The sequence below is a fragment of the Salmo salar genome, chromosome 10 (assembly GCF_965601325.2).
Source record: "Salmo salar chromosome 10, fSalSal1, whole genome shotgun sequence".
NCBI lineage: Eukaryota > Metazoa > Chordata > Actinopteri > Salmoniformes > Salmonidae > Salmo > Salmo salar.
In genome coordinates this window covers 13,597,501-13,610,953 of record NC_138300.1, presented here as the reverse complement: position 1 = coordinate 13,610,953, position 13,453 = coordinate 13,597,501, and the positions used below count along the sequence as shown (strand labels likewise).

Sequence of the window (13,453 nt, the reverse complement as noted above, 5' to 3'; positions counted from 1 at the left end):
GCTGTCCTGTGTGGTTTCGACACCTCGGCTGGCTCCAGGCCTTCCCACCCATACCTTCTTCCATGTCATCCTGTTTTACATCTATGCTCATCCATTTCACGGAAAAATCAACAACCAAATTCTTTGTGACATTTTTTTTCTCTGTACAAAATAGCTTCAGTAGCTCTCACACAGCAGTAAAGTTATACGCACGCTGTAGAATTTCAACCTATGCCCCAGTCTTGCTTTTGACTTTGCCGACACCTTCCCAGTAACCCACTACACTAACAGATGCCATTTTGACTGGCAGGTTAGCAACACCTGACCATGCACAGTAAATGCTCTATGAGCCGGTCAGTAAACCAATGTCCTGTGAATCATGTGCCCTTGCCCAGCGGTGGTAGTAGGCTCTCAACAGGCGGGGAAACTTCACCCTCCCTGCCTGCGTCCCAAATGGCTCCCTATTCTAGGGCTCTGTGCGGGCTAAAGGGTGCCATTTGGGACACAGGCACTGTCTCACTGCCAGCCGACCTCGGGCACTTTAATATCCAGCGCAACACGATTAGCACGCTTTTCTCCACGGACCTATAACTCTCATTTAGCTTCAAATTTGTATTGCGTCAAAGAAAGAATGAAAGACTGATTATTTCCCTTCTACATAAATACACACATTTGGCCCGTCAATAAGGTTTATATTTGTTTTCCAAACTCAAATGTTCGGCCCTGTATTTCAAGAGTCGGCACGGTATGTGTCTGTCAGGACTGACATGCTAGTATAGAGGGCTTCTTCTCTGAGATTTTATGGAAATTCCACCCACCCCCCCTCTCAGTCCTATACATTTGATGACCCTGCTTCTAGAATAATACGACTCCAGTGTGTATTGTCTGACACTTTTAGATGTTTCCCAAGCCCTCCGATCGAGGAGGCCTGAGTAGGCACATTTCTCTGCCCTGTGTTGATGTTGCATGGTCGGGTTGATCTCATGACATTGGTGTGCTGAAATCTACTGTGCATTACATGCCGTATCATGTCTTCTGTGTGATATTTATCCTTGCCCTTTCTACAATCCAAACGTGTGTGTGTGTGTGTGTGTGTGTGTGTGTGTGTGTGTGTGTGTGTGTGTGTGTGTGTGTGTGTGTGTGTGTGTGTGTGTGTGTGTGTGTGTGTGTGTGTGTGTGTGTGTGTGTGTGTGTGTGTGTGTGTGTGTGTGTGTGTGTGAACAGCTTTAAGGTGTCCACTTATCACAACAAAACCGTGAGTCTCTATGGGGTTGCTGAGTACGGAGCTGTTGTGCTGATGAGTAAGCTATGTGAGTGTGATGAGACAAAGGAGTCTTCTGGTCTCTTTTTTTATGTTTGAATAGCACATTTAGACAGGCACGGACAAACATACACACATACACACGCACACACACACAACCTCGGTCATCTGACCCAGCTCTCCCATGACAGGGTTAGGTTTCGTCCATGTGAAATGGAGGGGGCTGTGAATAGATGGCGCTTCCTGCCTGTGCTGTGAGTGAATGAAGGAGGCCATGTATGAGCATTGAGCTCAGATCAGGACTGAAGGGCCATTAGAAGAATGGTGTGTCTCTCTCCTTGGGCGTAACCTGACACTCCCCAGCCCAGTGCGTGCGCGCACACACACGCGCGCACACACACACACACACACACACACACACACACACACGCACACACACACACACACACACACACACACACACACACACACACACACACACACACACACACACACACACACAGGCTTCACTAAAGGTCAGGGGACAATAGAGAGCAGTTCCTCCATGTCAGGTTTCACTGCTGCCCAGGCCACAGAGTGAGACGACCCTACTAGTCCCCTCCCTACGTGTGTGTGTGTGTGTGTGTGTGTGTGTGTGTGTGTGTGTGTGTGTGTGTGCCACGCCCCTGATCGATGCATAATGGCCAGGGAGGTGGAGCCGGCAGAGCCCTCAGATAGGGTAACAGGAAAGTAATTGTAACTGAAAGGGCCTTGATGCAATGCTCCTCAGTGGCCCCAAAGGCTCTCATTGTTGTGGACCATGATAGCAACCATGACTGGTATTGATGTCAGGCTAACCGTAGCCACTGCCGCGAGTCCCCGTGAATAGCTAAGGCAGATTAACGAAGTGGGATATAAGTTACGTTGAGGTGTACTGTACTCTACATGTACAGGGGTGCTCCATACACTTAATGGCTGTTTACAGTAGCATGCATAGAGGAGGAGGAGGATGGCCACTGTCTCAGCCAATCAGCCGTGTTTGTGTTGATGAGCGGGGGAGGATATGCGAGCAGACTCATGAATAATGGGTGTGCTAGCAAATCTGTGGTGTTCATTGGCTGAGTGGATAGGATCAAATGGGCTGAGTGGCCAGTCAGGATCAGATGTAATGGGCTTCTTTACACTCACTGCCACTTATCTAGTTCATCTACCCTCATATACTATGCTCTGCATGTCACCCATTAACTGTCACTGTACAGTATAGGTTTACTGTCGTTTCTCCTGCAACCCACTACCTGTCTCTTGGTAGTATGGGCTTAGTATCATCTCCCTGCACTGTAGCCTCACCAGTAGCTACATAGCAAGTTGTAGTAACACTAGTACTGTAGGCATGTATATACAGATGTAGGATCTAAATTTGATCGCCCTGTTGCAATGCTGGAAATGTAAAACTTGTAGTGTATTTCAGGTTTGAAAAGGCTTCTGAAGTTTGTAATTTCCATTTAGAAATTTCAGACTTGATTTTCCCATAACAAATATGTACCATCCGCTAGAAAAATGTATATTAATTGTAATCCACATAATAATTCATATTTCCTCTTTCTGCAGGATTATTTTCCTGCTGTAGCAAACTGGCTTAAATTAAGATCCTACATCTGTAAAATACAGATGTGAGGTGTTCCTAGCTCATATGACAATGTCTGAGTCCCAAATGGCACCCTATTCCCTAAATAATGCCTATGGGCACTGGTCAAAAGTTGTGTACTAAACAGGGAAAAGGGTGCCATTTGGGACTAAATCAATGTAATTTGGTTACTAATAGCTTTTTACAGTGGTCTGTGGAAACACAAGTGCCCAGCCCATGTATAAATTGAAGATTTTGAGCATGGCCGGTACAGTATCTGTTAGTTTCCATGGCCTGGTGTCATTGTAAGGAAGGGACTCATCCAGCTGTGTGACTGATAGAAGGAGTGGGGGAAAGAGTGGGAGCATGCGCTGCTCTGAGTCACAGAGGTACATGGACACAGTGGCTTCATTGTACCACTGTTTACAGCCTTCCTCTCTTATTGATCTCTCTCTCTTATTGATCTCTCTCTCTCTCTCTCTCTCTCTCTCTCTCTCTCTGTCTCTCTGTCTGTCTGTTTCTATTCTCTTATCTATCCTCTCCTGCAGTTTGAGGGCTGCAGCAAGGCCTTTTCCCGCCTGGAGAACCTAAAGATCCACCTACGGAGCCACACAGGGGAGAAGCCCTACCTGTGCCAGCACCCCGGCTGCCAGAAAGCTTTCAGCAACTCCAGCGACCGGGCCAAGCACCAGCGCACTCACCTGGACACGGTCAGAACACATGGAGACAGCCTCCACTCTGGTTCTACTACCCACAATTCCTACCTCCTGTTTCCTTTCTGCTGTAGATCATGGATCAAGGCTGTTGTAAGGGGTTCGAGTCAGGGTTATTTTAGACACTCGTTGTGAGTGTGAGTGCCATAAAAGTAGTGGGAGGGGCCATTGTTAACATTTTAACTCTGATAGGGGTGACCTGATTTGTTATAGGAGTAACAATCACTAGTGGGCATCCCCAAACGTCCAACCCTGGTTACGGTGTATGGGGGAATTTTTATTTGACTTAGCATCAACCAGTGTTTGTTTAGATTTCCCTTCTTTTTCCCCTTCCTTTCCAAGGTTACCATTCACTAAACTTAAAGGAAAATGGAATTGTACACTTGAAAGAGTCAGTGCCCATTTCCAAACCTCAATGCCCATTTCCATCCATTGACAGCGTCACAGTTCAATAAGCGGACCATCAGTCAGGGAGTAAGACGCAGGTTCTCACTCGCCCCACACTCCCTCCGTCAGCCAGAGGCTGTGCCGGTGCCACGACATGCTACAGATCATTAAAATATCACTTCCATTAGTCCGATTCGAGTCACAGTATGTGAAATAAGCAGCCGTTAGGTTAGCGTGGAGCGTTCGGCTCAGACAGGGCTTTGCCTTGTCTCTCTCTGCTACAGGGGGGGAAACCAATGACTGCATATAGAGGAAAGGAAAGCCTGAGTCAGCCACTACTCATTCCTCCTGTCTCCGTTACTCCTCCAACGTCCTACTTTATCACAGTCCACAGGCCTCAACCAGCCTCAGCCCCCCAGCCTCAGCCCCCCAGCCTCACTACCGTACTGACACAGCCAATTCCACCACCAGCCCAAGACGCTGATGGCCGCACATTAGCGCCCCGCCGAGAGCCTAATTCCGCCGCCCGCCACCCTGCCAAACACACTTTGGGGAAAAATCATTTTCAACTATGATATTTATACTAGAAAGAAGTTGTGTGTGTTTTTCTCTCCCTCGCTGGCTCTTTTCTCCACTCATCGGGTCTGTGTCGGGGTGGCGTTGCGTAGGAATAACAAACAGGGCAGAGATGAGTGGTGCTGAGAGTGGCTTGGAATAACAATGTGTTATTTACAGAAATGAGCGAGGTACAAACGGAGAACTAATAAAGAGGCGTATCACCTTTCACTTTAATGGTCACCTTATATTCCACAGTATAGAGAGAGAAAAAACATACACTATACAAAAGTATGTGGACACCCCTTTTCAAATGAGTGGATTCGGCTATTTCAGCCACACCCGTTGCTGACAGGTATATAAAATCGAGCACACAGCCATACAATCTCCATAGACAAACATTGGCAGTGGAATGGCCTTACTGAAGAGCTCAGTGACTTTCAACGTGGCACTGTCATAGGATGCCACATTTCCAACAAGTCAGTTCGTCAAATTTCTGCCCTGCTAGAGCTGCCCCGGGTTAACTGTAAGTGCTGTTATTGTGTAGTGGAAACGTCTAGGAGCAACAATGGTTCAGCCGCGAATTGGTAGGCCCCACAAGCTCACAGAACAGGACCGCTGTAGCGAGTAAAAATCGTCTGTTCTCGGCTGCAACACTCACTACCGAGTTCCAAACTGCCTCTGGATGCAATTTCAGCACAATAACTGTTCGTCGGGAGCTTCATGAAATGGGTTTCCATGGCCGAGCAGCCGCACACAAGCCGAAGATCACCATGCACAATGCCATGCGTTGGCTGGAGTGGTGTAAAGCTTGCCGCTATTGGACTCTGGAGCAGTGGAAATGCGTTCTCTGGAGTGATGAATCACGCTTCACCATCTGGCAGTCTGACGGATGAATCTTGGTTTGGCGTATGCCCGGAGAATGCTACCTGCCCAAATGCATAGTGCCAATGGTGGAGGAGGAATAATGGTCTGGGGCTGTTTTTCATGGTTCGGGCTAGACCCCTTAGTTCCAGTGAAGGGAAATGTTAACGCTACAGCATACAATGACATTCTAGACGATTCTGTACATCTAACTTTGTGACAAGAGTTTGGGGAAGGCCCTTTCCTGTTTCAGCATGACAATGCCCCCGTGCACAATGCGAGGTCCATACAGAAATGGTTTGTTGAGATCGGCGTGGAAGAACTTGACTGGCCTGCACAGAGCCCTGTCCTCAACCCCATTGAACACTTTTGGGATGAATTGGAACGACGACTGCGAGCCAGGCCTAATCACCCAACATCAGTGCCCGACCTCACTAATGCTCTTGTGGCTGAATGGAAGCAAGTCCCCGCAGCAATGTTCCAATATCAAGTAGAAAGCCTTCCCAGAAGAGTGGAGGCTGCTATAGCAGCAAAGGAGGGACCAACTCCATATTAATGCCCATGATTTTGGAATGCGATGTTTGATGAGCACGTGTCCACATGCTTTTGGTCAGGTAATCACAAGGGGAAAATATCTCCATCGCCAGGCTGCATGCTGTGTTTTCTTCAGTAATATTGTGTGACAATGAGGAAAGTTAATGATAGGGAGAGCAGTGGTTTTTACACCACTGGTGTAGTGATCCAATCAAATGTTATTGGTCGCATACACATATTTAGCAGATGTTATTGTGGGTGTAGCAAAGTGCTTGTTGCTTTCGGTGATCATGTTTACTGCCCCCCTCACATCTTTTGGCGTAGTTTGCACTATAACTTCACGAGCATGTATCTTTATAAACCTTATAACACACGTGATCTTTATGTCGTCAATCTTCTATGGAGTGCCAATGTGCTACTTTAAATGGGATTTATTGTAGTGCTTAAAAATGTTGTCAAATTGAATATTTTATTCAATTTATATTTTATATTTCACTCTCTTTCTCATTCCTTCTCTCTTGCCCTCAATTTCTTCAATTACTCTCTGTATTCTCAGCTGAAAGGTAGGAGGCTATCTTTGCCTTCTTATTTCATCACATTTCATTACTCTTCTGTGTGGTTTTTGTGTGAATTCTTGTTCTTGATTTTTGCTCTTCTTTGGCAATGTAACTTAGTGCCTATGGCCAATGCCTACATGTTCTTGAGTTCACATGTGGTTTTGTATTAATCCATTTCGAAATGTTAGGTTGCTTTGACTTGTGGCTGCTTCACTGCACTGTCATTACGGAATAACTAGTTGCTTTAAATCAGACACTTATCATACACTGTTCATATGTTCATCGTGTTCTATAGAAACCGTACGCATGTCAGATCCCTGGATGCACCAAGCGCTACACCGACCCCAGCTCCCTACGCAAACACGTCAAGATCCACTCGGCCAAAGAGCAACAGGTGCGTAGAAAGGTAAGACACTCAGAGAGAGTGAGAGAATTTACTGACAATCCTCCCCCAAAAAGCTGTCACTTTAAATCAGAGGATGGGCTCATTGTAATGGCCAGAATGCATTGAAGGAGCCATCCTAGCTTCTCCAGCCTCCACTTTCTCACACTGTACATCTTTTGACCAGTTAACTCAAATCAAATTGTATTAGTCACATCTGCCGTATACAACAGGTGTAGACCTTATAGTGAAATGCTTACTTACAAGACCCTAACCAACAACGCAGTTTAAAAAATAAGAATAAGAAATAAAAGGAAAAAGTAATTTAAGAGCAGCAGTAAAATAACAATAGCAATGCTATATATAGGGGGTACCTGTACAGAGTCAATGTGCGGGGGCACCGGTTAGTCGAGGTAATTTAGGTAATATGTACATGTAGGTACAGTTATTTAAGTGACTATGCATAGATAATAACAGAGAGTAGCAGCGGCGTAAAAGAGGGGGTGGGATGGGGGGGTGGGGGGGTGGGCAATGCAAATAGTCTGGGTAGCCATTTGATTACATGTTCAGGAGTCTTATGGCTTGGGGGTAGAAGCTGTTTAGAAGCCTCTTGGACCTAGATTTGGTGCTCCGTTACCACTTTCCGTGCAGTAGCAGAGAGAACAGTCTATGACTAGGGTGGCTGGAGTCTTTGACATTTTTTGGGGCTTTCCTCTGACACCGCCTGGTATAGAGGTCCTGGATGGCAGGAAGCTTGCCCCGGTGATGTACTGGGCCGTACACACTTCCCTCTGTAGTGCCTTGCGGTCAGAGGCAGAGCAGTTGCCATACCAGGCAGTGATGTAAACAGTCAGGATGCTCTCGATGGTGCAGCTGTAGAACCTTTTGAGGATCTGAGGACCCATGCCAAATATTTTCAGTCTCCTGAGGGGGAATAGGTTTTGTCGTGCCCTCTTCACGACTGTCTTGGTGTGCTTGGGCCATGTTAGTTTGTTGGTGATCTGGACACCAAGGAACTTGGAGCTCTCAACCTGCTCCACTACAGCCCCGTCGATGAGAATGGGGGCGTGCTCGGTCCTCCATTTCCTGTAGTCCACAATCATCTCCACCCCAGCGGGAGGACCCTAGATATTAGCGCTAGTCCTTGTTTCTCGTTTCCAGGTAAGTAGTGCGTAGCACATCGATGACTTGTCGATGACTTGTAAGCCGGAAAAGGGTCCACTCCGCCATGCGGATCAACTGAATGTTAAATGGCTGACGTTCAAAAGAGACGAGCCCCGTTTCGCCGGTGCTCTTCAAGTCAAAGTGAAGAAATTCAATGACGACTGAGAGCGTGTTAAGACTCTTGTCGATCTTGTCAGGCCACATGCGTCGCAAATGTCCCCCAGTAGGTGTAATCATCTCCGTTTTAGTGCTTATTCTTCCTCGCGGCTTCACACAGTTGGTTTAATTTAGCAGAGCCTTTGAAATCAATTTCCCTGACAATAGATCAGGTTGGACCACATTTCGTCATGTTCATGGTCAACAGCACACTCTTCTGCTGATCGGGCTTGGTAAATATGGGGAGAATGGAGAGACAGAATGGTCTCATTGTGTCTAAAGGGCTTGAGCGGTGGTGGCCGGGCCTGGATAATGTGTTCCTTTGCTTACCATTGCTGTTAAACAGAAACATGTGAGGCTTGCACCATTGTTAATAAGCTGTAGCTCGAGCCGAATACCCCAGTGGCCAGATGTTGTGGACACATGTCAAACAAACCCCCTCACTCTATCTTGGAACAGAAAAAAAGACAGTCCAATCTGTTACAGCGTCATGTTGTGAAAGGCAGAGGCCCAATTAGACTTGATGAATTGTTGCAAGGCGCTGGTAAGGAACGGTTGCCAATCACCACATGTGTTCGGTCACTTACTGACGTTGTCCGAGTGTCAACTTACAATGTGATGATTGTCGAATCGGTCTGTGATACGTAAAGACAGCGTTCCATCTGGAATCTTGATTCCAGGGCTCAGATATAAAAGAAAAAGCCTCATGCCAACTCAAATATCTATCCAGACTGGCTATTAAATCCATCCTGAATGAATTCCATTGAAGTAGTTCAGATGGCAGCCCTGGCATACTAATCTGTTGGGATATCTGTGAGCGCGGTAGTGCATGCTTCGAACCGCGTAGCTATCCTCTTGGCTTTCTCCGTTGGCTTGTCCAACCTGTAAACGAGAGAATGGATGAACAGAATGATCGCTAGATGGACTAGTTGTCCTGATCCCTCTCTTTCTCCTGGTCCTAGTAAGTGGGCTGCTTGTGGTCGGGAAGCGGGCCTCTAAGCCTGTCATTTCCTCTCAGTCTCTGTGGTTGAGATGCCACCACTAACGAACTGATTCACTGCTTTATTAAAGACTTTTGTTCTTGTGTGCCTTTTATTCTTACCATAGCCCTGATGTTACTTAAGTCAGCTCTTACTGGCAGAGCCTCAGCGTCGCTGTCCTCGTAGAGTGGTTGACATTACACTACAGCCTTTTTAACAGATTCAGTGTAGTTTAGTGCAGCTTATATGTGTAGCAATCTATAGATAAATATAGCCTCGTTTGGGATCAAACCCTCAACCTTATATGGTTAGCGCTGTGCTCTAATCAACTGAGACAACCAGCCCACTAGACTAGAGAACGACGAGATTCTCATTAGAGCCATAGAGGGATCACACCTATCCCGTCAGTCCAGCCACACCATAGAATCATGTTGGATTAAAAAAAAATCCCTGCCTTTACCTTCAGCTTAAAACCAGGCATTCGGTGTGATCAACCATGTCCTGACGTCACCACCCCGCTGGGCACACATGGGTTGGATCAACATTGTTTCCACGTCATTTCAATGAAATGACGTTGAGCCAACATGGAATAGGCGTTGAATTGACAGATGTGCCCAGTGGGACAGCTCTGAAGGTACTTCTGCAGATGAAGGGGAAGAAAGACATGGTTGTTATAATTCCTGCAATGCACTGCCTTGGCATGTACCATACCTTACGATAACATTTTACTACAGTGCAAGCCACTGCACTGATGTATAGAAGAGAGTAAACCATTTCACTGATCTGTAAGACAGACTACCTAGCTATCATTCCAACTGATGTAGATTACCTTGAAACCACTGCTAGCTTAATATACCCAGGGTTGGAATTTAAAACGTGGATTTAGATTGGTAACTAAAACCACTGGGAATGCAGGAATTCAGCTCACAAACACGTTTTTCATGTCATAGTAATGTTTTCACTTTGGGAGGAGTGAAACACGCTGCCCCAATTCCACCCCGGCATGGAATGCCTGATAGACTGCAGTTTCATGTGTGTTTGCTCACCCAGATACAATTTGCAGAAAGACAGGTTATCGCTTTTCATGTCATGGCTTTGTGTTGGTATGAAAGATGTCCAACCAAACTCTGAAATTCATGCTTCCTAATCACCTGTATGTATTGTCCAACAACCCCTCCCCTTCTCTGCTTGATTGACAGCTGAGGCCCTGCCCCCACCTGGAGCAGGATGTCCTGAGTGAGTGTCTGTCTGTGCACCACCTGCAGGGCTCTGCCCCCTCTCAGCACCAGCACCTGCACTGCCCCGCCCCCTCGCAGCAGCATTTGTTCAACGGGAAGGATGGCCGATCCCCGGGACTGGGCCAGGACATCTTCACAGGTGCACGGAGGTCACTCTACCCCACTAACCCCTCACCCTTAACCGCTAACCCATAACCCCAGACCCTAATGCTCCAGGTAAAAGATGCCTCTAGGATCTAGGATCAGCTCAGTTTTCAGATCTAGGATCATCTTTCTTAATTATTCTAACGCAAAACTGACCTTAGCTCAGCTTCTAGGCCAGGACAACTTCATCCTACTCCAACCCTTAACCCCCAATTCACCAACTGACACACTGACCTATCTTTAATATTACAGTAAACGTTGACATTTTGACATGATAGACTGGCAGACACTGTCTCAGTGCTAATTTTCCAGAGTGCCTTCAGCTCAATCTCATGCTGAATGTGATACCTGATGCATTAATTAGAACTGATTCGGTTTGGAGAAACAAGTCCTACATGTTTTATAAGAAACTTTCGCCTCACTTCCCGCTGGTTGAGACCGCTGGTTGAGACCGCTGGTTGAGACCGCTGGTTGAGGGTTATTTAGGACTTGGTGGAAATCAAACTGAGATGTAATAATAAAGAACATCTACAAATGGCTAACATTTGTGACTTGCAATGAATGCTGAACATGAACATCTCCGATTCACATTCTTTTTGATTCAACTTGGAAGTCTCTCTATGGAGATCCCATAGACTATACTACAGTCAAATTGGCTTGCGAAAGAGAGGTTGATGAGCAGGATCAAATATAGGGTTTACTATGGAGGAGAGGAGAGATGCCCTGCAGTGTCCACAGTTTATGGACACATCTGTCATTGTTTGCTCAGTTTGTCCAATCCAGACTCCCCATCTCTCTCTGTTATTGTTATGGGACTATGAAAGCTCAAGTTGTCTTTGATTATTGAATCGATGCTTGAAATACTGGCATCTTTCCTTCTCCTCTCCCTCTGTTTTGAGTGGATGTGTTGCTAGCTCCAATTGTGACAAAATGTGCAAATGGTTTCTAGCCCGCAGGAGCTGTTGTGTTGCTGTGGCCGTATTGGTTGATTAGGAGGCGTTCGAGGACGACGGGTTTGTTAGGGTTTACGCCAGGCGAAATGAAATGGGATCCATCATTGCATGTGTTGAGCTTTGTTCTCTAGCCAACAGAGGGAGGAGAGTCAGCAGGATGGGCAGAGTAGGGAGGCTCTTGAACGTTAACATAGCTGACAATGGGTAGCACTTCTAGTTGCTGTGAATCTTATGTTTCCCGTTGGTTGGTTTTTGGTATCTGTAGGTTTTAGTTTCTAAGGCTAAAGAGATGTTCAGTAGGCTCAATCTTACTCAGGAAGATATCTTTATATTAAATTCAACTGCTAGAGCACATTACTGTAGATGACCATAGGTCCATCTAATTATGACAGGCTACAAGTCAGGCTATGCTGCCACCACAAACATCACCCTAACCCTACAGAACCCCCTCCTAACTCACAAAGAACCTTCACAAAACTCACAGAGGAAACTCTCAGAACCGTCACAACCAAATGTTCTCAGGCCCGTCACATAACCTTCTCAGAACCCACATAAAAAGAAAACATTTAGAATCGTCACAGAACACTCCTACAATCATCCCCAAACACGCTGGGAAACCCTGCACCGCTGATGCTTGCGATGAAATTGAAGCAATCACAGCGATTATTTGTAGAATGTTTGCTGGTCTGGTAGCAGATGTGGGGGCTAAAGGGGAAACCATTTAAGGTCTGTGATTGATGATTTGGGGGTAATGAATCAAGCTTGTAACCATTTCAGAGAGCTGTCAGATAGGCCCTGCTTCCACTTGAGCACAGCTGGGGGAACAGTACTGCAGAAACCAGGAGCGCTCCTCTCGTCTCCTCTCTTCTCCGCACCGCCTCATTGCCCTGGACAGTCAACGACGCTACGCTGTCCCCCAGGACACTGGGAAAGACATCACAGACAGGACAGAGTGAGGAGAGGAGAGACGAGAGAACAGATTTACAGTACAGGAGGAGGAGTGAGAAGCAGAGGGGGCTGCTGACTTCAGTGCCTTGACCCTCTTAGGCAATCTGAGAGCCCCTGGACAGAGCTGAGCTCTTTCAACTGGAGCTCTCAGTAGAGCATTCAGCTGTCATTGTGATTTGTCATGAGCCTGAATCACCATTCAACTGAAGTACAGATGTGGAATCTTAATTTGATCACCCTGTTGCAGGATAACTTTCCTGCCATGCAGGAAATGTAAACCTTGTAGTGTTTTGAGGTTTAAAAAGGCTTCTAAAGTTTGTAATTTCCACTTTGAAATTTCAGACTTGATTTTCCCTTATGAAAATATACTGTATAAACCGCTGCAAAAAATGTGCATTAATTATAATCCACATAGTAATTCACATTTCCTGTTGCTGCAGGATTATTTTCCTGCTGTAGGAGACTGGCTCAAATTAAGATCATAGATCTGTAGACTGACTCTTTTCTGATGCTCAGACAGGAAGGTCAGATGCATTTAAACTGCTACAAATACTTAGGGACTGGCACAGGGGCACACATGTACGCTCGCACACACACAGACAGACAGACACACACACACAGACAGACAGACACACACACACAGACAGACAGACACACACACACACACACATACAGAGAGATCCTGAGCCACCGTGCCAGTTCTCTCAACTCCACTCATGTTCAAAATTCCTATAAAGTCTTCTCATCAGAAATCGTAATACTAATGTACGAAATAAATAGTATTGTAACCAGAACAAAACATTTTAAGGACAACCGAGGACAACCCAAACAATGTACTGTAAATCACAAACAGCACAAAACAACAGAACATTTAATTTTTCAAAGCTCTCACTGATTGTATGATCAGTTGTGACAACAAAAGCTCGTTGCCATGAAAAGCTTTTTCATTTGGTCAAAGGGAACATGGCCGAGTGAGGGACTCAAGTTGGCACATTTAGTGAATGAACTTTGTTTGGTTTTCAGGCCTGTACACTG

General features: G+C 46.1%; 1 protein-coding gene across 1 annotated transcript in view; it reads left to right on the top strand.

Annotated features, from left to right (window-relative positions):
• LOC106613535 (uncharacterized) overlaps window positions 1–13,453 on the top strand; it is a 123,078-nt gene that overhangs the window by 88,467 nt on the left and 21,158 nt on the right. Inside the window, exons 5-8 of the mRNA XM_014215897.3 lie at window positions 3,392–3,553; window positions 6,749–6,859; window positions 10,335–10,512; window positions 13,442–13,453. The exon at window positions 13,442–13,453 is cut by the window's right edge and continues 175 nt beyond it. Coding sequence (XP_014071372.1) covers window positions 3,392–3,553; window positions 6,749–6,859; window positions 10,335–10,512; window positions 13,442–13,453 — 463 coding nt within the window. The remainder of the gene's footprint in view (window positions 1–3,391; window positions 3,554–6,748; window positions 6,860–10,334; window positions 10,513–13,441) is intronic.